The 24,665-nt window shown below is 49.6% G+C and overlaps 1 protein-coding gene across 1 annotated transcript in view; it reads right to left on the bottom strand.

Moving 5' to 3' along the window:
- ZC3H3 (zinc finger CCCH-type containing 3) overlaps positions 1-24,665 on the bottom strand; it is a 133,147-nt gene that overhangs the window by 27,666 nt on the left and 80,816 nt on the right. The window contains exons 6-9 of the mRNA XM_087703534.1: positions 20,450-20,537; positions 16,912-17,070; positions 14,948-15,017; positions 6,266-6,397 (exon numbers count right to left, since the gene is read on the bottom strand). Of these exons, the coding sequence (XP_087559660.1) occupies positions 6,266-6,397; positions 14,948-15,017; positions 16,912-17,070; positions 20,450-20,537 (449 nt within the window). The remainder of the gene's footprint in view (positions 1-6,265; positions 6,398-14,947; positions 15,018-16,911; positions 17,071-20,449; positions 20,538-24,665) is intronic.

Here is a 24,665-nt window from a genome sequence, read left to right on the forward strand (position 1 = left end):
CTTTCTAGAAAGCCAAGGTCATCCTTTATTCTTTGCACCTCTGCACCTGACCGGAACTGGATGGGAGGAAGCTGCCAGCATGGCAGAGGGAGATTGGACCATGGGATGGACTTGTGGGTGTGGGGGCAAGATCTTGGACTTTCAACTGGGTGGGGAAAACCAGGAAGCTTTCAGATTCGGGTTTCCCCAGATGTACCAACATGGCTCTCTTCATAAATTGGAACTCTTGAGGAATGTTTTTTCCCGGACTCTGATTTACTTTTGGATGCTATTTGGAACCCTGACATCCCTTTCATGCCATTCTGTCAATTCATTCACTGAAGAACAAGAAGCAACAGATGGGAAACTAATCAAGGAGAGAAGCAACTTAGAATGAAAGAGAAATTTCCTGACAGTGAGGACAATTAACCAGTGGAACAGAAGTTGCCTCCAGAAGTTGTGAATGCCCCAATACTGGAAGCCTTTAAGAAGATGTTGGATAGCCATTTGTCTGGAACGGTATAGGGTTTTCTGCCTAGGCAGGGGGTTGGACTAGAAGACCTCCAAGGTCCCTTCCAACTCTCCTATTGTATTGCATGTATGATAGTGTATTCAACTCTGTTAATTCTATTAATTACGGGCTTTTAGTCACCCCTGTTCCCAGAACTATTGAGGTGGCCAGGTAAAAGTTGGACAGCGAAGCAGAGCGGCTGAGTGCATCTCCTGCGCAAAGTAGGACATCGTCCCACCAATTAGCCCACCGAGCTCCCCCCACGCACAATAAACTCCTCTTTTATGGGCCCTGGAAGGAGGCTGGAGCCCGAAGGCAGCCGGGATAGGACTAAAACCTGAGCAGTTCGATCAGTCGCCGGGCTCCCCCGCCTGTCATCAGGAAGGGCTGCAGGACTTAACTTTGATTTGAGTGTTTATTTATTTATAATGGCTTTGGTCTGCTTTTCATTAAAAGTAATCCCAATGTAGGTACAATTAAGCAGGCCCCAGCCATCAAGAAAGCTCTTGGAACAATGATGAGGAAGACAATATGGCCAGGAAAGGTTGGACAAATGGGCCATCGACAGGCACAGAGAAGCAGCGGGATGGAGCACACTAGAATGACAGGATGACAGTTGGAAGGGACCTTGGAGATCTTCTAGCCCAGCCCCCTCCTCAAGCAGGAGACCCTTGCAGAATCATAGAATAACAGTTTGAAGGACGGACCTTAGAGGTCTTCTAGTCCAGCCCCCTCCTAAAAGGGGGAGACCCTTACAGAATCATAGAATGACAGAGTTGGAAGGGACCTTGGAGGTCTTCTAGTCCAGCCCCCTCCTCAAGCAGGAGACCCTTACAGAATCATAGAATGACAGAGTTGGAAGGGACCTTAGAGGTCTTCTAGTCCAGCCCCCTCCTCAAGCAGGAGACCCTGACACAATCATAGAATAATAGTTTGAAGGATGGACCTTAGAGGTCTTCTAGTCCAGCCCCCTCCTAAAAGGGGGAGACCCTTAAAGAATCATAGAATGACAGAGTTGGAAGGGACCTTGGAGGTCTTCTAGTCCAACCTCCTGCTCAGGTCAAAGACCCTATACAATCGGATGGCTGCTTAGTCTTCTTCTCGAAGACCTCCAGTAACTCAGCACCCACTACTTCTGGAGGCGAGGCGTCCCACTACTTAATTAACAGAATCAGCGTTGGAAGGGACCTTGGAGGTCTTCTAGCCCAGCCCCCTGCCTGAGCAGGAGACCCCAAACCAGAGATGTGCAACCTCAGGAACTTTGAGACGTTTGGACTTCAACTCCCAAACTTCGCCAGCCGGCATGAGGGAACAGTAATAAAATTATATCGGAGCACATCATGCTATCCCCTTCCAACTTCTTTTCCAAGGCTCCAGAGGGCAGGACAAGAAGCAACGGATGGAAACTAATCTAGGAGGGAAGCCACCTGGAACGAAGGAGAAAGGTTCCTGACAAATTAATCCGTGGAACAGAAGTTGCCTCCAGAAGTTGTGAATATTTGCTCCATCACTGGAGTTTTTTTAGAAGAGACTGGACAACCCTCTGTCTCGAACGGCACGGGGCCTCCTGCTCGAGCAGGGGGGTCAGACTAGATGACCTCCAAGGCCCCTTCCAACTCATTTATTCTGTGATTCTGATCAAACACAAAGGAAAGGAAAGGAGACAAAAGGGCCCCTTCCAGCCAAACGCACATCCTTTCTCGAGTGCAGAGAATGTGCTGTCGTCAGCATATGGGTTTTGTTTAGTGTGCAAGCGTGCGCCAGAGTCTTCACGAGGAGCCACTGGTGTGCGACAGGCCTTTTCTCATGCTGGAAACTGGCAAATTCTTACCCATCTTAATTCTGTCAATTTTTTTTTCCCTAAAGAAAACGAATGTCTGTCTAATGTTTTTTTCAGGCAAATATCCACAAATAGGACAGGCTGTTAACGGGGACGAATGCAGATGTTCCTTGATGTACCCATTTCCATTCCCGAGCGAGCTGTTTGTTAAGTGAGTGGTGTCCGGTCTTACGACCTTTTATGCCACGGTCGTTAAGCAACTCCCAGCCGTTGTTGCTGCTTTTGTTAGCAATGGACAGAAGCTGATCAAGGAGAGAAGCAACTCTCAGATTTCCTGACACTGAAAACAATTAACCCGTGGAACAGCTTGCCACCAGAGGCTGCGGGTGACCCATCACTGGAGGTTTTTAAGAAGAGACTGGGCAATTATTTGATAATAAGATTGTCTATCTTGGACAGGGGGTTAGAGCAGATGACCTCTGGGGTCCCTTCCAGCTCTATGTTTCTATGTTTATGGATGGATGGATGGATGGATGGATGGAAGGAAGGAAGGAAGGAAGGAAGGAGGGAGAGAAAGGGAGAAGGGAGGGAGGAAAGAAAGAAAAGGTAAGGAAGGAAAGAATGGGGGAGGAAAGAAATAAAGGAAAGATAAGGAGGAGAGAGGGAGGAAAGAAAGAAAAGATAAAGGAAGGATGGATGGAATGAGGGAGAAAGGGAGGAAAGAAAGAAAAGAAAAAAGAGAAGTCGCAAAAGGGGATCACAATACAATACAATAGCAGAGTTGGAAGGGACCTTGGAGGTCTTCTAGTCCAACCCCCCACCTAGACAGGAAACCCTATACCGTTCCAGACAAATGGATATCCAACGTCTTCTTAAAGACTTCCAGTGTTGGGGCATTCACAACTTCTGGAGGCAAATTCTATTCCACTGATTAACTGTTCTAACTGCCAGGAAATTTCTCCTCGGTTCTAAGTTGCTTCTCTCCTTGATTAGTTTCCACCCATTGCTTCTTGTTCTGCCCTCAGGTGCCTTGGAGAATAGTTTGACTCCCTCTTCTTTGGGGCAACCCCTGAGATATTGGAAGACTGCTATCATGTCTCCCCTGGTCCTCCTTTTCATTAAACTAGACATACCCAGTTCCTGCAACCGTCCTTCTTACGATTTAGCCTCCAGTCCCCTAATCTTTGTTGCTCTTCTCTGCACTCTTTCCAGAGTCTCCACAACTTTTCTACAGCGTGGTGACCAAAACTGAATGCCGTATTCCAAGTGTGGCCTTCCCAAGGCCTTATAAAGTGGTATTAACACTTCATGTGATCTTGATTCTCTCCCTCTGTTGATGCAGCCTAGAACTGTGTTGGCTTTTTTGGCAGCTGCTGCCCACGGCTGGCTCCTATTTAAATGGTTCTCCACTAGGACTCCAAGATCCCTCCCACAGTTACTACTATTGAGCGAGGTACCACATACGTGCATTTGGTTTTTCTTGCCTAAATGTAGAACCTTACTCACTTAGCACACACACCCAGGACACTGCAAACGTCGTAAATATGAACCAGTGGTCAACATCTGAGTTTTAATCCCGTAACCAGGTGGATATTGTCAGTGTGAAAAAAGGTGATAAGTCACTTTTTCCAGTGTCCTTGTAATTTTGAGTGGTCACTAAGTGAATTGTTATACGCCGAGGACTCCCTGCATTTTACTTGACCAAAACTTGGAAGTAGAAAAAAAAAGAAAACAGGACCGATGAAAAGGATCACTCTTTGCAATGGCTGGTTCTCCGCTTTCATCAAGCCCTTGTTTATCCTTTGTAAGGTTTCTGCTCCAACACACATTCACACACACACAAAGAACAGGAGGCGCATCGGAGGTTGCTGAGCTGTTTCCCCCCCCACCCCACCCCCTTTTTTTAACATCAGCTTGGAGAACAGAAATGGGTCTTTGGATGACCTGCGATGCTGAGAAGAACCGACTAAATCAGCAACGTCAAAGCTTGGTAACGTTAAGACTTTTGTCTACGGAGATTCTCATAGATCATCCAGGCCATGGCTCTGCCAAAGGGGCTTTCTCCAAAAGCCAGCCGGGATTTCTTGGTTTTTTTTCCCCTTTCAAAACGGTTCTCATCCAAGAAGTTGCTGAAGAAGTGCAGAAGCCGCTTGGATGAGAAGCGAGAATGTTTCCAGGATGGGGGGGGGGGGACCCAAGAATTGTGAAATTCAACCTCCCAGAATTGTGAATTTCAACCTCCCAGAATTGTGAATTTCAACCTCCCATAACTGTGGATTTCAGCTTCCCATAACTGTGGATTTCAGCTTCCCATAACTGTGGATTTCAACCTCCCAGAATTGTGGATTTCAACCTCCCAGAATTGTGAATTTCAACCTCCCATAATTATGGACTTCATCTCCCATAATTGTGGATTTCAACCTCCCATAATTATGGACTTCATCTCCCATAATTGTGGATTTCAACCTCCCATAATTGTGAATTTCAACCTCCTAGAATTGTGGATTTCATCTCCCAGAATTATGGATTTCAACTCCCAGAATTATGGATTTCAACCTCCCAGAATTGTGGATTTCAACCTCCCAGAATTGTGGATTTCATCCTCCCAGAATTGTGGATTTCAACCTCCCAGAATTGTGGACTTCAACTCTCAGAATTGTGGATTTCAACCTCCCATAATTGTGGACTTCATCTCCCATAATTGTGGATTTCAACTCCCAGAATTATGGATTTCAACCTCCTAGAATTGTGGATTTCAACTCCCAGAATTGTGGATTTCAACCTCCCAGAATTGTGGATTTCAACTCCCAGAATTATGGATTTCAACCTCCCAGAATTGTGGATTTCAACCTCCCAGAATTGTGGATTTCAACCTCCCAGAATTATGGATTTCAACCTCCCAGAATTATGGATTTCAACCTCCCAGAATTGTGAATTTCAACTCCCAGAATTATGGATTTCATCTCCCATAATTGTGGATTTCAACCTCCCAGAATTGTGGATTTCAACCTCCCAGAATTATGGATTTCAACCTCCCAGAATTATGGATTTCAACCTCCCAGAATTGTGAATTTCAACTCCCAGAATTATGGATTTCATCTCCCATAATTGTGAATTTCAACCTCCCAGAATTGTGGATTTCAACCTCCCAGAATTGTGGATTTCAACCTCCCATAATTGTGAATTTCAACCTCCCAGAATTGTGGATTTCAACCTCCCAGAATTATGGATTTCAACCTCCCAGAATTGTGGATTTCAACCTCCCAGAATTGTGAATTTCAACTCCCAGAATTGTGGATTTCAACCTCCCAGAATTGTGGATTTCAACCTCCTAGAATTGTGGATTTCAACCTCCTAGAATTGTGGACTTCATCTCCCATTATTGTGAACTTCAACTCCCAGAATTGTGGATTTCAACCTTCCAGAATTGTGGATTTCAACCTCCCATAATTGTGGACTTCATCTCCCATTATTGTGAACTTCAACTCCCAGAATTGTGGATTTCAACCTCCCATAATTGTGGATTTCAACCTCCCATAATTGTGGATTTCAACCTCCTAGAATTGTGGACTTCATCTCCCAAAATTGTGGACTTCATCTCCCAGAATTGTGGATTTCATCCTCCCAGAATTGTGGATTTCAACCTCCCAGAATTGTGGACTTCATCTCCCATAATTGTGGATTTCAACTCCCAGAATTATGGATTTCAACCTCCCAGAATTGTGGATTTCAATTCCCAAATTGTGAACTTCAACTCTCAGAATTCCCCAGCCAGCCTTGCTGGCTGGGGAATTCTGGGAATTGGTTGTCCACAAGTCTTAAAAGTTGCCAAGGTTGGAGATCTGAAGAGGCCTCCTTGCCCTATTTCCTCATGATCTGAAGGTGGTGGAGGAGACACACGACTTCTCCACTTGAAGATGACTCGAGGAAAAGCAGCCTTGCAAGGGCCAACTAGAGAGGAGTTGCTCGCTGGATCCATGGCCCCCCTTCCTCACCTTCTCTCCCAAGGGACAATAGCCCTTCAGGAAGTCCGAGCAGACCTCTGCTTTCCTGGACACATAGACGTGGCTGTAGGGGCAGTCGCTGTTGCTGCAGATTCCCTTCAGGAAGTAGGAGCAGACGGGCATCTGACGGGGGGGGGGAAGCAAAGAGAGAAGAGGGGGGATTGAGGGAGGACCTCCTGCAAGTCAGGAAGAAAAAAAACAAGCCACCCCCAAACCCATCCCTCCGGTCTGTAGGAATGTGAGAGTACCACTCTATGCTACGCTGGTGAGGCCATATTTGCAATTCTGAGCGTAGAGCAATGGAGATGGTTCGGGGGCTGGGGGATCGAATTTATGAAGGGTGAAAGGTCTGCGGAGATTCTCCGTCCTCTAGGTCAGAGTTCTCCCAAAGGTGTTTTTTTTTCCAGGAGGCAACTGGACTTTCTGGATTTTCTTTGAAGATGTTTCACTTCTCCTCCAAGAAGCTTCTTCAGCTCTGGCTCGATGGTGGGGGAAGGGAAGGATTGATGCTCCTTGCAGACAAAGCTGGTCATTTGCATCCTTTGAGAGGGTCGTTGAGGCCACTTGGAGGTTTACCTGTGTCCTCAGGGTCACCTGAGTGGTGCAAATGGTTCCTGTAGTCTGCAATTTTTCCCTCTGGAAATCCACTCCCACATCATTCAAAAGGGTCTTAATCCCAAATTGTGTAGCTAAAAGTCTGTAGAGATCCTCAGCCATCCAGGTCGTGGTTGTCCCAAAGGTGATTTTTTCAGGAGGCAGCTGGACTTTCTGGTTTTTCCTTGAAGACTTTTCACTTCTCATCCAAGAAGCTTCTTCAGCTCTGACTGGATGGTGGGGGAAGGGAAGGATTTATACTCTTTGCAGACAAAGCTGGTCATTTGCATCCTTTCAGAGGGTCGTTGAGGCCGCTTGGAGGTTCCTCTGTGTCCTCAGGGTCACCCGAGTGGTGCAAAGGGGGGTGGGATGTTCTTGGAGCAGTTGAAAGGACCGTGTTGTGGAGCTGGGCTTTCTGTAGGATGTTCATCCATGAGGAGACACAGGGCAGGACAACTTCCTGCAGAAAACACAGCTCCACAACTCAGTCCTTTCAGCAGTTCCAAGAAGGCTTCGTGGTGTAGACTGCAGAGGTCTTATCCCTCCCCCCACCCCCTCTGTTGAGGGAAAGGCTCAATTTGGACAATGTGCTGACTCTGTAAACCACTTAGAGAGGGCTGAAAGCCCTATGAAGAGGTATATAAGTCTAACTGCTGTTGCTATTGGACATAAATGGCCTCTCGGACGCCTCTTTCAAACCAGTGGTCTTCTTGGTTGAAAATGCGGGCTTGGCTGCCCTCAAAGGTGTGGCCTTTGTCTTTGAAATGCAGGTGGACCTATGAAGAGCAGTTTCAGGAATGGGGTATGTCTAGCCTGGGGAGGGGGGAGGAGGAGCAGGGGTGATGTGAACGGTGAGTTTTGCCCCATTGTACAACTTCTCTTGCTACATTTGGGAAGGGAACCACTCCAGATGAGGCAAAGGGGTCTTTTTTTCAAGAGGCCACTGGAGTTTCTAGGTTTTTTTCCTTTGGAGAAGTTTCTCTTCCCTTCCAAGAAGCTTCTTCTTTTTTTTTTAATTTTATTTTATCAATTTCATATATACATTCACAATTATATGATCTCATAACTGTTATTAATAATATGTATTTATAACAATTTTTTCCCTACAGTTGACAATATACTTGAAGATTGCTTTTTTAACATCCCATAGATCCATCTTATCTTACAACGGTCCTACTTCTTCTTCCCTCCTTCCCTCTTTCCTTCCCTCGTTTCTTCTCTCCTGCTCTCCTTCCTTCCCTCCTTCCTTCCCCCTTCCCTCCTTCTCTCCTTTCTTCTCTCCTTCTCTCCTTCCTTTCCCCCTTCCTTTCCTCCTTCCTTCCCCCTTCTTTCTCTCCTACATTCCCTCCTTCCTTCCCTCCTTTCTTCTCTCCTTCTCTCCTTCCTTTCCTCCTTCCTTCTCTCCTTCTCTCCTTCCTTCCCTCCTTGCTTCCCTCCCTCCTTCCTACCCCCCTTTCTTCTCTTTCTTCTCTTCTTCCTTCCTTCCTCCTCTCTCCAAGAAGCTTCTTCAGCTCTGACTGGATGGAGGGGAAGGGAAGGATTGATGCTCCTTGCAGACAAAGCTGGTCATTTGCATCCTTTGAGAGGGTCGTTGAGGCCACCTGGAGGTATCTCCATAGACCAATCACCGCGGTTGTTAAATTAGTCACATGGTTGTTAAGTGAATCTCGACTGGACTTGGCTTGTCGGGATGTCACAAAAGGGGATCGCGTGTCGCTGGGGTGCTGCAACCCTCATAAATATGAATCGGTTGGCAAGCACCTAAACTCTGATGACAGGGCTGCAATGGTCGTAAGTGTGAAAAACAGTCATAAGTCACTATTTTCAGGGCTGCTGTAACTTCGAATGGACACTAAATGAACTGTTGTAAGTCAAGAACTAGCTGTACCCACTTTAGCACATGACGGCTTGTAACTGAAAACAACTAGGACAGTGTTTCTCAACCTTGGCAACTTGAAGATGTCCGGACTTCAACTCCCAGAATTCCCCAGCCAGCGAATGCTGGCTGGGGGATTCTGGGAGTTGAAGTCCGGACATCTTCAAGTTGCCAAGATTGAGAAACACTGAACTAGGAAGAAAGGGCACGGAAATCGGTTCATCAGAACTGATGAAGCTTCTTGGATGAGAGGCGAAACCTTTTCTTCTTCAAAGGAAATTAAAACCCAGTTGAACCCCCCAAAAAGCACCTTTGGAGACGGGCCAATTGGTTGGGAAACCTCAATTCAACCCCCGGGGTGGGAAGAGTTGATGGTTTGGCGAGCTGCCCCAAACTCCAGTCTGTGGACGTTGGCCTGGGCTTAACGTGCCGTGTGAATCCGGCCGACTGTTCAGCTTGTTCAGAAAACTAGGCGAAGTCCCTTCTTCAATGCCGTTGCTAACTTCGGACGGCCAGTAAGCAAACCGCTGTTAAGTCGAGGACTACCCGTCGTGTGAGACGCGAGAGGGAAGGGCAAGCCGGAAGGCCGAAAGACAAAGGGAGTTTTGAAAAGCGAAGAGTTTATTTCTAATTGTCTTTTGACTGCAGGCGGCTCCGATAAAAGGCCAGGGCTTCGGGGCTCTCGGCCGCAGCATGGCCGTCCACGGAGGCCCTTAATGGAGCTTTGGATAGAGCGATCAAATTAGCTCTAATAAAAAGAGGACCATAAAGCCCCCCTCCCCACCCCCGTGCAGGACTCCAGCCCCTCCCAGCTGCCGGGGCTGAGCCATTACCCCGAGAAGCGCCTTCTCGTTTCAATTAACCTTGTTTGCACCCGGCGACGTCCCTGCAAATAACGGCAACATTAACGCCGAGCGCTCGCCCGCCACGGCCATATTAGGCAGCTCCGACGAGGCGCCCGCCTCCGCGAGCCGGCAGCTAATGAACCCGAAACTCCACGTGAATTTCCAAATTGCTCACCACAGAATTTTGAAGCTCTATTAGGGAGAAAAATGCTGATTCTTGCCGAGCGCCCTGAAGGGGAAAAGCTGTTGCAGCAGCAGCAGCAGCCGCCTGCCTCGGCCCGAGCCCCAGCCCGCCATCTCCCCTTGGCCTCCCAACACAGCCGTCGGGACCGGGGGGGGGGGGTGCAGGATGAGGCCAGGAGACATTCCCCTCCTCTCCCTCCCTGGAGGCTCTGAAGGAGAGACCAGGCAGCCACTTGAGTGGAGTGGGAGAGGGCTGCGATGGGGAGCCTCTGGCACGAGGGCCAGGGGAATCACGCAGTGGCCTCTCCGTGGGCACACGCCCTGTCCCCAGCTGCCCTTTTGCTTTCTGGCGCGAGGGCCAGCTGGTCTTTGTGGGCGCTGGACAACCGGGGTCAAAAATGGCCTCAAATTAGGCCTTGTTTGGATCATTTTCAGGCCATTTTCAGGCCATTTTCAGGCCGTTTTGGGGCCATTTTCAGTCCATTTTCCGGACCATTTTTGGATTGTTTTCAGGGCTTTTTTGGGCCTGAAAGTGGCTCAAAAAAACCCCTGAAAATGCCCTGAAAAACAGCCTGTAAGAGGCCCCAAAAACAGGCATGTGACATTTAGACATTTTAGACATTTATTACGATTTATAGGCCGCCCTTCTCCCTGAGGGGACTCAGGGCGGCTTACAATCACGGGAGGGGGGTGCAATAATAAAAGACAAACAGTGAGTAAACAAGATAAATAATAAAACACCAACTTGCATTCAACAGTCAACACTCGGGCGGGTAATTTAAAAGCTTATCCCCAGGCCTGCTGGGAGAGCCAGGTCTTAAGGGCCGTGCGGAAGGTATGGATGGTGGTGAGGGTACGAATCTCAACGGGGAGATCGTTCCACAGGGTCGGAGCTGCAACAGAAAAGGCTCTCCTCCGTGTAGTCGCCAGTCGACATTGACTGGCAGATGGAATCCGGAGGAGGCCCAGTCTGTGCGATCGAATCGGTCGAAGGGAGGTAATCGGCAGAAGGCGGTCTCTCAAGTGTGCACGCCAGCCAGCTGGTCTCCGGTGTGCACATCCACATGCATGCACACGTGTTCCGTTTTGGGCACTTGGTGCCAAAAAGGTTCGCCATCACTAGCATAGGTTCTCCTGCTTGAGCAGTGGGCTGGACTAGAAGACCTCCAAGGTCCCTTGAGGTGGCTGCATGCTCCCTCTGGGCACACCTCCGCCGGGTGGGACGGGGGGGGGGGGCTTAAAAGAAGGAAGGCCCAAAGCTCCTGGTGGCCAGAGCCCCCCCCCCAAACGTCTGCTGGAGGAATTAACTCGCTAGCTGCTCTGCTTCCGCCCCGCTTTGATAAACGAGGCTCCCGCCACCTTTTCCTGGTAATTACCAGGTTAACGGGAAGCTACGGGATCAGGGGAAGAAGTCAGCCTGTGCTGCGGGCAGCTGCCTCTCCCTCGGCTATAAATCACGGGCAAGCGGCTCTCCCCAACGCAGAGGCAGCCCGCCTGGCCCAGCCTCAGGAGGCAGGGGGCTCCTGGCTGAACGTGGGGAGCCTGCATCTGCCACTCACATTCAACGCCCCGAAAGACCAGAGTTCTCGGGGTGCAACCTCTCTGCGCCGGACAAGCAAAGGGAATTCTCCCTCCGTTGGCAAATGCCTAATTTTGTCTATGTGTATTTATATTTTTTGTCGTGTTTATGTAGCGTCTGTTGGAGGCGGTGACCCTTTGAGAGCTGCGGGCAGCAGAATTTCGTTTGAAACGTATGCCGATTAGTGCACAATCAAAGTGACCATGAAGTTCTATTCTGTGTATCCGTCTATCCAAGACTAAGAGGAAAGCAATGGCATAGGGGAGGGGGGGTGAGGAGAGGAAGGATGGGAGGAAGGGAAGAAAGAAAAGAGAAAGAAAGAAAGAGCAGATAAAATAAACTATGAAAATATATAACAATATATATAAAAGTTAAAAGTGAGAAGAAGGCAATTGTGCATTGAGGAAGAGTTGAGAGCAGAGAGGGGGAAGGAAGGAAGGAAGGAAGGAAGGAAGGAAGGAAGGAAGGAAGGAAGGAAGGAAGGAAGGAAGGAAGGAAGGAAGGAAGGAAGGAAGGAAAGAAAGAAAGAAAGAAAAGAGAAAGAAAGAGCAGATAAAATAAAATATGAAAATATATAACAATATATATAAAAGTTAAAAATAAGAAGAAGGCAAGAGCATTTGTGTGTTGAGGATGAGAGGGGAGCAGAGGGGGGAAGGAAGGAAGGAAGGAAGGAAGGAAGGAAGGAAGGAAGGAAGGAAGGAAGGAAGGAAGGAAGGAAGGAAGGAAGGAAGGAAGGAAGGAAGGAAGGAAGGAAGGAAGGAAGGAAGGAAGGGGAAATCTTTGGATTCCGGGTAGATAAAATATTGAAAGGTAAAACACTATAAATGTACATGAATTGGCATAGAGTAAAATGAAATTTCATGGCACGCAGCTGTTCAATATACGCTATGTAGGCAGCTCACCTGGAGCTCACCTGGAGCACATCTGGGCTCCTGCACATTGAAACCTTCTCCTGCTTCTTCAGGGCCCTCCTCTGTGAGTCCCTGCCCAAACCAAAGCCTCCGGTTGAACGAACGCAGCCAGCTGTTCCCCACACGAAAAGTAAGTAAATAAGCAGTTTCTCATCCTGCCGGCACATCTGGCCAGCTGGGCTTTACCTGCTGGGTCAGCAGCTGTGCAGAGCGAAGTTAGATACAGATTAACTGAGTAGGAAGGGGCCTGGGGGGGTCTCCCAGTCCAGCCCCCTGCTCAAGCAGGAGGCCCAGGGCCAGGGAGGGCTAACCTTTGCCTCGTTGTGTGCCAAAAGGGCACGAGTGACAGCGCACACCCACATCCATAAGGCAATGCGCACGGGACCTCCCATGTGCACACACACCCCCAGCGTGTGCGTCTCCCGTCCAGGCGCCCCACCCTCAGCGCCCATTTTTGGCTTCCAGGTTGGTGCAGGAGGCTCAGTTTTGCTGAGGGCTGCGCGAGGGCCCAAAATGCGATGCGAGAGTCCCGTCACGTCCCTCCTCCGGCGCATGTGCGGCAGAGACCCGAAGACCAACTGGCCGGCAGGAGGCACATGTGGTGGAGCTGGGCTGGTGCAACGGCTGGCGTGCCTGAAGAGAGGGCTCTGCGTGCCGTAGCTTCGCCATCACGGCCCTGTATCATTCTGGACCAATGGCTGTCCAGTATCTTTTGCAAACCTCTACTGGTGGAGCATCCACAACTTCTTGTGGCAAGTCGTTCCACCGGTTAATAGTCCTCGTTTCTCTTTAGTTCCAGGTTGCTTCTCTCCTTGGTTAGCTTCCCCCCGTTGTTGTTTCTCCTGCCTTCTGGTGCTCTGCAGAATAGGTTGCCCCCCCCCTTTCCTTGGGGCAGCCCCTCAAATATTGGAAGGCTGCTATCATCGTACCAACTCTACTTGCGCCAGTTCTCATCTCTCTTTCATGCCCATTGAGCCAGCTCTGTCCCGAGACATCTCCGAGGTCACCTGGACACCGCAGTGCTGGGTTACGGACGGTACGCCACAGTACGGGCGTACCGGTGCCTGCTGGCAGCACCAAGTACTGTTCCGGCACAGGGCTTTGGAGGGCCCACTTGCCCACGTTCCTTACTTGTATGTGACCCAACCGGGCCATTGGTACATGCAGCGTACGGTGCCTGTGTGATGCTCCGTCGAGAAGCTGGAGTGTCGCAGGGCGGTGGTGTGCATGCATGCGCAGCGCATGTGCATGTGGTGGACACCCGGCCCCGACGCAGCGTACCGGTTGTGACGCGATCCGGAACCCACCACTGGGTCACCGTGACATCACGGAGCGCTGATACCTTCTCACCAAAGTGGTACCAAACCTAGTCGTGCTTTTGAGCGGCTCGGTTAGTAGGAGCTGTGGTAAGGACAGGAGCTCATCCCATTGCGAGGCGCTAGGGTCTCGAACCTGGGCTGCGGGCTTTGTAGCCAACAAATCAGAAATCAGAATAGAGCTGGAAGGGACCTTGAAGGTCTTCTAGTCCAGCCCAGCATCGTAACCGCTGAGCCACCGTGCCGCCCTAGATTGCATAGTAGCAAGGATCAACTTCCAGAATGCTGAGCCTGGAGGGTGTTGTCCTGCCCCCTTTCGGAGCCTGAATCTGTGGAGGAAGAGGAGCCAGAGCTGGAGCCGATAGAGATCAAGGAGGCTTCGGAGGAATGTGGGGAGGAGGAGCGGGCTGAGTCAGACCAGGGCCCCTCTGGATTGGGACGGCTTGTAGGCAGGGAGGAAGGGGGGCAGGATGACCAAGAGAGGCCAAGCAGTGAGTAGGAGAGACTGAGCTCAGGCGAGGAGCAAGGACCACCCATTCCTGATCCGAGAGCATGGAGAGTGGAGAGAAGGCAGGAACAGCACAGGCCGAACTGACAACTGAAGAGAAGAGCGCCCCGCCCCTCTTCACAAGGCACACCTGGGGACTGAGACTTAAGGAGGCGCTGCGGGGAGGGTCATTTGTCAGGAACAAAGGCTGAATTCATGGAGTATTGTGTGTCGTTGGACGTTTCCTGGACTTCTTGCTTCATTTGTTGCTTCCTGGATTAATTGCCGTCTTCCTTTGCTTCCTGGACTCATTGCCCTGCTGGATTTCTTGCGTTGCAGCCGTTGCGATCACTGCGTTGCGCTAGACTACTTGCAGCCAGAGGCTGCTAGAGGTGTGTGTGTGTGTGAGAGAGATCACTTTGCTCTGGGACTTGCCAGAAACGTGGGAGCATTGGGGGAAACTAGGAGCAATGAAGGGGCACTTCGAACTATCAGCTGCCTGTGTTGCCTCTGTGCCAAGGAATCGCGGCGGAAGTAGCAAATCAGCCTGGAGATACATCTATGTGTGCGTGAATGTGTGTGTGTGTCCAGGGCCTCAGCTGCTCTACCCTCGATCCCCGTAATCCCTACTAAAGTGGCAGGCAGGCGGCCTCAGGTGCCGCCGAGCGGCACCCGGCTTAATGTGCTAAAGTACCGATTCTTCAAGTTGGTGCGAGAGACACACTCTGCTCTCATTAGGGGGAAGCGTCCCCATAACTGTGGGAAAACGCTTCGTCGAGGGATGTGCAAATGAGGATTAGGAAGTCTCGGAAGCATCTCCCCCTCCCCCCAACCTGCTGTCTCTGCAGAGAGCCACTTAGCGACCGAGGCTAAACCTACCTTGTCCTTCGAAATCTTGTGTGCGAAGGGACACGTCCCGTCCGTCTTCTTGCAGGCCCCGCGGAGGAATCTGTCAAGGGGAGCGAAGAGAGGGTCGACTTAGGAGATGCAGAGAGCAAGGAAGAAGACCTCGAGGGAGGGGCAGGTGGTCCTTGCCTTAGCACCACAACTAAGGACCGGATTTTCGATGCTAAAGCAAAGCAATGGAAGCGACTTGTGCCCGGTTCTGTAACAACATGGTTGTTATTCAAACTCCAAGCAGCCACAGAAGGAGAGAGAGCCTGGGGACGGAGTCAAGAGAGGAAGGAGCCCGGAGTCGTTATGTTATCACACAGTCCAATCCTCCTTGAAGCCTTCTAACTCTTACCTTGCACCAATTTAGTGCCAACCATTAATTGACTAAATACCTGTGTGTAGGCATGAGGAAGTGTTGTAGAAAAGACGGGACATGCAAGGCCAGCTCTTCAGAGAAGGAATAGTTTATTTGCGCAGGTTCATAGCAAAGAATAAATGGCCTGAACATTGAATGAAATTCAGGAACTTCCTTATATAGTTTATCACTTTCAGCTAAAGCCGTCTGTTAGTTTTGGAAACACCCCTCAAGATTTGCCCTTGAGTTACAGAAAGTATGTCTACAGGATGTCACAATACACGGGTCAGCTAACGGACATGCATAGCTCGTATTTTGAGGAACTAACAATATGTGTCTACCAAACAGATTAACAGCCAAGCCAGCAGATGGGCTAAAATAGATGCTTCGCTTCAGCATATTTCATGTACAGACTTCCTTCTAACCCGTGTCTAACCGCACTATGTCCTAAAAGCAAACTTTGCAATTCCTATGTGAACAGTTAAAGCCTAATATCATGAAACCCTAGTTTGGTTCAGGCTTGAGGCCTACTTCGGTTCAGCCTGCCACAATGGGGAAGGGAAGGATTTTTTTTTTAAGTTTATTTTTATTTTTATTACCTTATATATAGTTACAGGTCAGGTAGTTATTGTTCTTATTTATCTTTCTCACTTTTACATATTTCTTTTTTCCATATAAAAGGTTGAAATATACATTCTGGGTTGCTTTGCTTTCCATTCCGTACAACTATTTTGTATTATCACCACCCTATTTTTTATTCTTTTCTTTTCACCCTCCCTCCCTTCTCTACTTCCTTCCTTCCTTCCTCCACTCCTTTCCTTCTCCTTCTTCCCTTACCTTCCCCCTCCTACCCTCTCTCCTTCTCTTCCGATCCCTTCCCTCCTTCCTCTCCTTTCCTCTTTCTTTCTTCCTTCCCTCTCCTTTCCTCTCTCCTCCTCTCTTTCTTTCCTTTTCCATCTTCCCTTGCTACTCCCCTACTCCTCTCTTCCTTTTCCCCCTCCTACTCTCTCCTCTTTCTATCCCTTCCCTCCTTCTTCTCCTTTCCTCTTTCTTCCTTCTCTCCCCTTCCCTCTCTCCTCCTCTCCTCCCTTCTTTTACTTTTCTATTGTTGTGGTTATCTCTTTTCAACTCTGAACTGGTGTATTTTCGGATGGCATTCCATGGGGAAGGATTTATACTCCTTGCAGACAGCTGGTCATTTGCATCCTTTAGGAAGCCGTTGAGACCACCTGGAGGTTTTTCTGTGAGGGGAGAGGGATATATATCAGGTTTGACGAGACGTGTAGATTTTAATGTAATTTGACTCCACATGTATACTGTTTTTTCTTATATTTTCATTACTATTATTATTATTTAATACTATATGATACGGGCTATGTATAGTGTATGTTATGAAAATGGAAATAATTATTTTTTTAAAAAAATGGAATTTCACCACTGGTTTTCGTTAAGCCCTGCGGTTCATACGTCGACATACCTGAAAGCTAAGAAATTTGGGAAAGGCCAATCTAGGCATGAAAAGGTGGTATTGCAACGGGCGTGTGAGCGTTAATGTTTGGCTGAAAGGGGTCGGGGAAGACAAAGACGAACAGACCTGGTGCAGACAGCCACTTTCTCGGGGTCGTGGATGTACGGACAGCTCTCCCCGCGGTTGCACTTCCCAAAACGGTTGTAGTACATGCAGTATTCCTTCTTCCTCTCCTTGCGCAGCTTGGCCTGGCGGATGATGGCAAGGCTCCTTTGCACAGCGCGGCTGCCGGGAGGGACAGAAGCAGGCAGGGGAGCTCGGGGTTAGGCAAGGCCTTTGACAGGGGACGAGGACTGAATAACAGAGCGGGAAGGGACCCCGGGAGGTCTTCTAGTCCAACCCTCTGCTGAAGAAGGAAACCCTCTAACGCAGTGATCTCCAACCTTGGCAACTTTAAGACTTGTGGACTTCAACTCCCAGAGTTCCTCAGCCAGCTTTGCTGGCTGAGGAACTCTGGGAGTTGAAGTCCACAGGTCTTAAAGTTGCCAAGGTTGGAGACCACTGCTCTAATGGGTGTCAAAATCAAGGTGAGATCAACACGAAGAGGAAAGAAGCCAGCAGTTTGGGGAGTGGCATCAAGCTAGCCACGCCCACCCAGCTGGTCACGCCCACCCAGTTGGCCATGCCCGGCCGCCCCGCAATCAATTAAATTGAGATTGACACCCACGGCACTATAACAAGCCAGACAAATGGCTGACCAATCCCTTCTTGGGAACCTCCAACCATGCAGCGCCCACAAGTTCTGGAGGCCGGTCGTTCCACTGGTTAATTGTTCTCGGTGTCAATGGGGATACAGAATAACAAGGTTTGACGGGACCTTGGAGGTCTTCTAGCCCACCCCCTTGCTCAAGAAGGAAATCCCACGTCATATTAGGAAAAGGATTTGTCTCTTCTTAAAATGTCTCCAGTGATGGAGCCACCCAACAGAGGCAACTTCTGTTCCACTTTCTGTGAATGGGGGATACAGAATAACAGAGCTGGAAGGGACCTTGGAGGTCTTCTAGTCCAACCCACTGCTCAAGACCCTACATACCAGCGATGGCGAACCTTTTTTGGCTCACGTGCCATAAGTGGGGGGAACGCAGGGGGGTTGTGTGTGGGCGTGCCGCACCCATAATGCAATGCGTGATCCCCCTAGTGCGCATGCGCGCACTACAGGCACTCCCCCCATTTTTTGCATACTTTTCTCACCCGCCCTGGCTCCAGAGGCTTTATAGGAGCCTGGGGAGGGCGAAAACAGCCTCCCCCCACCCCGGACGCCCTCCGGAGGCTTCAGGGACCTTCAGGAGGCTTCCCTGAAGCCTCCGGAGCAGTCAAAATGACCCTCCGAGCAAACCGGAAGTCCGTTCCCAAATGTCCGGTTTGCCTGTAGGGGCGGTTTTTTGCGCTCCGGAGGCTTCAGGGACGCTCATGAAGCCTCCGGAGGATCTCTGAGGAGGTGGGGGGCTCCTACCTCCCAGGGGGGAGGATCTCTGAGGAGGTGGGGGGCTCCTACCTCCCCAGGCTCCTACAAAGCCTCTGGAGCCTGGGGAGGGCGAAAAATGGCTTTAAAAAAGGGCTGAACTCAGCTGGACAGTGCCCGCATGTGCCTCTCATGCCCTGACATATGGCTCCGTGTGCCACCTGTGGCCCCGCGTGCCATAGGCTCGCCATCACTGCTATCTACCATCCCACTCAAATGGCTGCCCAGTCTCTTCTGTTCCACTGGTTAGTGGTTCTCACTGTTAGGAAATTTCTCCTTAATTCCAGGTAGCCCCTCTCCTTGATTTAGAGGGTGGGTGGGGTGTAGATGGGGTGGGGTTAGGGAAGAAGAGAAGAAATAAAGCAGACCACCCCCCCCAATTAGAAACAGAAACGAGGCGGAAGGCAGAGAACAGGTTGAAATTTCCAGAGAAGGGGGGAGCGCCCACATCCCGATTGCATATCATGGGGGGATCGATCACGTTAATTCACTCAGTATTGAGTAGCCAACCGTTGGAACGACGTTATTAAAGCATTTATTGAAAAGAGCCGCGATATCACCCCTCTGGGTGCTGGTAATATTCAAGCCGTTCTTTCAATAGCGATGGGGTAAATATCTCTCGGTGGCATTCATTAATTTGGGCATTGTTAACCTGTGTCGGCGGTTCGGCAGCCGGGGATTAAATTACTGCGGTGTATAAATGCCTGATTAAAATCTCCCTCTGAGCCTCTCTTGGTTTTCCGGGCTCAAGGCGGCTCACAACCTCCAAAATCCACTTCGAAAGGCGAGAAAACAACGAAGAGAATTTAAAAGAGGAAATCTAAGTGGCCTCCTCTGAGCCCCTCTTCGACTTAAGGGAAGGGAGGTGGGCTGTGGATGAGAGGTTTTGTTGCTCCCAGGAGGCAGAGATGGGGATCATAGTGAAGCGATCTCTCATGTCAAAGATACTCGCTTGGCATTTGACAAAAGTCACCCATCCAGCTTTCATGCCTGAGGCAGGACTAGAACTCACCGTCTCCTAGTGGTTGGCTTAAAATGGCCAAACTGGCTTTCATGTGTATGACGAGACAAGAACCCACTTTCTCCTAGCGATCAGACCACCTAGCCAGCTTTCATGCCTAAGAAAGGACTAGAACTCCCAGTGCCCTAGTGATTGGTCCATCTTTCGTGCTTAAGGCAAAACTGGAACTCACTGACTCCTGGTTTTTAGGCCAGGACTTTCACCATTAACCAAACTGGGTGTCAGGCCTGCAGCCATCTTTTCTTGTGCATCACTGGCCTGCCACATTTTCCATTCTTCTACTATGCATTTTCTCTGGTGTGAAAATGGGAGGGGGGATTGTACAGAGTTAGATGCTACGTAGTCATAACAACATTCTTTCTAGAAAGCCAAGGTCATCCTTTGTCTCTGCACCTCTGCACCTGACAGGAACTGGATGGGTGGAAGCTGCCAGCGTGGCAGAGGGAGATTGGACCATGGGATGGACTTGTGGGTGGGTGTGGGGGCAAGATCTTGAACTTTCAACTGGGTGGGGAAAACCGGGAAGCTTTCAGATTTGGGTTTTCCCAGATGTGCCAATGTGGCTCTCTTAATCAATTGGAACTTTGAGGAATCCTTTGCCTTGGACTCTGATTTAATTTTGGATGCTATTTGCAACCCTGACACAGATGCTTGTCTGTGCCGACTGCTGATTGAGTGGGTCCTGCCCCATTTCAGTTGCCTTCAAAACTGAGGCCCCCAACAAGGTACGTGCTAAGGCTGGGACCTGCTGGATCTCCCAGGGAAGAGTTTTGGGAATCCCAGATCTTTTGAAAGGGGATCGTGAACTTCGAGTGTTCTGAGATTGGCTGGCTGCCGCCTTCCCCGCTCTTTATTCAAGGAGAGAAGCAACTTAGAACCAAGGAGAAACTTCCTGACAGGGAGGACAATTAACTGCTGAAGTTGTCGGTGCTCCAACACTGGAGGTTTTTAAGAAGAGACTGGAGGGCCGTTTGTCTGAAACGGTATAGGGTCTCCTATTTGAGCAGGGGGGGTTGGACTAGAAGACCTCCCAGGTCCCTTCCAACTCTGTCCTCCTGTTCTCCAGTGAAGGTGCGCAGGTGGGCTGAGGACCCCACGGCTCTTTCAAGGACGCGACTCACCTGGCAATGTAGCGGCTGGTGATGCACCGGCTTGGCCAGCCAGGTGGAGAATAGCCGGGAGCGCCAGGCGACGAGTCGGGTCGCAATGCTGCAGGAGAGAAAGAGGACCAGTTCAGAGAGAGAATTCAGCCCTAGGTATTAATACGCAGGTAGGCTTTGCAGGGGGTCCTCGACTTACGACCATTGGAAGTTATAGTGGCGCTGAAATGGAGTTTCATGACTGTTGTTCCCCACACTTATGACCATTGCAGTTCCCCACACTTATGACCATTGCAGTTCCCCGCACTTATGACCATTGCAGTGTCCCCACAGTCGTGAGATCAAAATCTGGGCCCTTTTGTCCCCTGGGGTGCTTTTTTATGACGGTCGGGCTATTTCCCGGGGTCATGTGATCTGGGGAATTCTGGGAATTGAAGTCCACCCAGCTTAGAATTGGAAAAAAAAAATTGGCCATTAGAGGAACGAGGGACCCAATCAAACAAATTGAATTAAGAGTTTTTATACCGGACAATTGCTGTCCATCGGTTACTCACCACTCCTGGCATTTGGCAAAAATCCACCTGCGAGGTAAAGGCCAAGCTACAAAGAAACGGGGGGGGGGGTGTGTGTGTCCTTGTTTACCGGACAACTGGTGTCCAGCACCGTCACGAAGGTGGACGGGTGAAAGGCGAGATAACCTGGTCCAGGTGTCAAGGCGAAGCATTATGCAAACTCTCCCTGGCACTGGGCAGTGACCCCGCGCCTGACCCCTGCCCTGCGGGCACCTGCAAGATCCAGTCCTGGCAGCTTCTCTACCTCCCCCCCCCACTGCCCCCCTGTTTCAAGGGGGGGGGGAAGCAACGACAGGTCTTTGCTTTTGAAAGCTCCATCAGATGCCTTACACCAGGTGTGAAGTTCCTCTTTCACTCCGGTGGCAGAGATGTGGGGGAAGGCTTGAGACACACGGAAAGGAAAATGTTGATTTATGCCCATGCCAGGAATCTAAGTGGCCGGGGTGTCAATATAGAATAAAACCACTCACTGCAGCAGGAATTCCAATTTAGAACCAGAGAAACAAAAACCAACAGATAAACCGATCTGCATCCTAAGCGATCTCAAAGTGATGCTCTTTATCTCTTGGTCCTGGAGTCACTTAGCGGCTCAGAAATCTGACCCCGCCAGTGCCCTGCCTGCTTGCTCCCCCCCATCACAGCTGCCCCATGAAAGAAACAGGTGGGGGGGGCATCCCACACTTCCATTGGGCACTTGGGGGATGAGCTCTTCAATGCCTTGGCCAGGACTTGGTTGATTGGGTCCCTGGTTCCTCTAATGGCCAGCTCAGCCTCCCCAACCGGAAGGACATCAAGACAAAAATAGAGGAGGGGGGAAGGAGAGAGGGAGATGGGAAAGAGGGAGGGAAGGAAGGAAGGAGGTGGGTGGGTGGGTGGGAGGGAGGGAGATGGGAAAGAGAGAGGGAGGGAGGGAGGGAGGGAGGGAGGGAGGGAGGGAGGGAGGAAGGAAGGAAGGAAGGAAGGAAGGAAGGAAGGAAGGAAGGAAGGAAGGAAGGAAGGAAGACAGACATCACTGTTGATGCTACCTAGTTAGGTAACGAAAGGTCGGCAAGAAAATCACATTCAGAGAGCACCAAGGAGAAGGAAGGGAGGGAGGGAGGGAGGGATCTTTGATGACATTCCCTAGTGGGGTAATGAAACATCTGCCAGAAAACAGCCACACTCAGAAAGCATCAAGGATAAGGAAGGAGGGAGGGAGGGAGGGAGGGAGGGAGGAAGAGGGAGGAAGGAAGGAAGGAAAAATGAAGGCATCAAGAAGGTGGATGAATGAGAAAGAAGGAAGGAAGGAAGGAAGGAAGGAAAAATGAAGGCATCAAGAAGGTGGATGAATGAGAAGGAAGGAAGGAAGGAAGGAAGGAAAGAAGGAAGGAAAGAAGGAAGGAAGGAAGGAAGGAAGGAAGGAAGGAAAAATGAAGGCATCAAGAAGGTGGATGAATGAGGAAGGAAGGAGGGAAGGAAAGAAGGAAGGAGGGAAGGAAGGAAGGAAAGAAGGAAGGAAGGAAGGAAGGAAGGAAGGAAGGAAAAATGAAGGCATCAAGAAGGTGGATGAATGAGAAGGAAGGAAGGAAGGAAGGAAGGAAAGAAGGAAGGAGGGAAGGAAGGAAGGAAAGAAGGAAGGAGGGAGGGAAGGAAGGAAGGAAGGAAGGAAGGAAGGAAGGAGGGAGGGAAGGATCACTGATGATGTTAGCTAGAGACCCCCCACAGTTCACCCCTGAGCTAAAAAGGCCCTTCTCCTTCTCTTGGTCTTCTGTGCCTTTCCATGGAAGCCTTGCCCTTCAATCCGGCTGCCCTGCATGCCCAGCAAAGCAGGCGTCCGGCCCCTGACTCCCGGCCCACCTTCAAGAGGTTTAGGGGAGATGACCCAGGGGAGATGGGCCTCCTTTGAACTGGGCCGTGGCCCCCCCCCCACAAGAGGCCTCTGCTATCCGTTAGGCCTTCAGTTGCCAACGTGGCTCCGAGGGGAGCGGTGGGAGTTCCTGAGCCGTCAGCCGAGACGCGTGCCGGGAGCGCTCCAGGTGGGACGAGCATCCCTCCGTCGCTCACCTGCCAGCCCGAATGTGTTCCTCAGAGAGTGAGTGGAATTTGATAGCGCTTCAAGCAGCGCTCCTTCACCGGGGCTGTCAGGCGGCCGACTGCTGACGGCAGGGCCCCATCTGTGCCTTGGGTAAATAAAGCACCCGTGCAGCCGTCCGCAAGGAAGGCTCTGTGTGTGTGTGTGTGAGAGAGAGAGAGGGGGTGTGGAGAGGGAGAGAGAGAGAGAGGAAGAGAGGGGGGGGAGGGATGAATTAGATTAGATAGATAGATAGATAGATAGATAGATAGATAGATAGATAGATAGATAGATAGATAGATAGATAGATAGATAGATATGGCTGTAGATAGATAGATAGATAGATATGGCTGTAGATAGATAGATAGATAGATAGATAGATAGATAGATAGATAGATAGATAGATAGATAGATAGATAGATAGATAGATAGATAGATAGATAGATAGATAGATAGATAGATAGATAGATATGGCTGTAGATAGATAGATAGATAGATAGATAGATAGATAGATAGATAGATAGATAGATAGATAGATAGATAGATAGATAGATATGGCTGTAGATAGATAGATAGATAGATAGATAGATAGATAGATAGATAGATAGATAGATAGATAGATAGATAGATAGATAGCTGGAAATAGATAGATATGAATGACAGATAGATATTAGATGAGAGAGAGAGAGAGAGAGAGAGAGAGAGAGAGAGAGAGAGGAGGGAGGGAGAGAGGAAGAGGGAGGATGATGGATGGATGGATGGATGGATGATAGCTGGAGATAGATATGAATGACAGATAGATATTAGATGAGAGAGAGCGGGAGGGAGGGAGGGAGGATGATAGATAGATAGATAGATAGATAGATAGATAGATAGATAGATAGATAGATAGATAGATAGATACATACATACATACATACATACATACATAGATAGCTGGAGATAGATAGATATGAATGACAGATAGATATTAGATGAAGGAGAGGGGGGGAAGGAGGGAAGGGGGGAGGGAGGGGGGGCTTTCTGCAGTGGGAACTTTGGCAAGGACCGCCAGGCACCAAGTGACACCTCCCGGTGTTAAAAAATGCGCATCAACAAACTTTCTTGAGAAAAAGGTATTAAACCAAAGAGAAAAGAGGGAAGGTTTTAAAACGTTTCGAGGGGTGCAGGCAGCATTTCGCATTCTACAGCGCTATTATTGGAGGGGGGGGGAATCCTCGACTTACGATCCACAGCTGAGCTCAAATTTTCCTTTTGCTAAGCGGGACGCTTGTTTTGCCCCGCCTTAACAACCTTTCTTGCCACGGGAACGCATGGAGGCCCTTCGAATTTCGGGTGGGAATGGCGAAACGGGACGTTTGAACTCGTTTTTTTTTAAAAAGAAAACAACCAAGAAAATTCTGGATTTAAATCCATTCAGGGATTCGGAGGATTTTAAAGATTGACATACAAAAGAAACCAGGGCTTTTTCTCTTTTGGAACGGATGCACAAGCACTTGGGGAAAGTTTGGGTTGTATGGAAGCGAGATTATTGTATGGAAAGATTTGGCTCCGCCCACGACGGAGGGACGGTTGGCAAAGAGGACGGAAATTGCCGAGTTGGCAAAATTGGCTT

Source organism: Thamnophis sirtalis, unplaced genomic scaffold (assembly GCF_051295495.1).
Source record: "Thamnophis sirtalis isolate CommonGarterSnake01/CBP01778 unplaced genomic scaffold, rThaSir2_p1.2 scaffold_2, whole genome shotgun sequence".
NCBI lineage: Eukaryota > Metazoa > Chordata > Lepidosauria > Squamata > Natricidae > Thamnophis > Thamnophis sirtalis.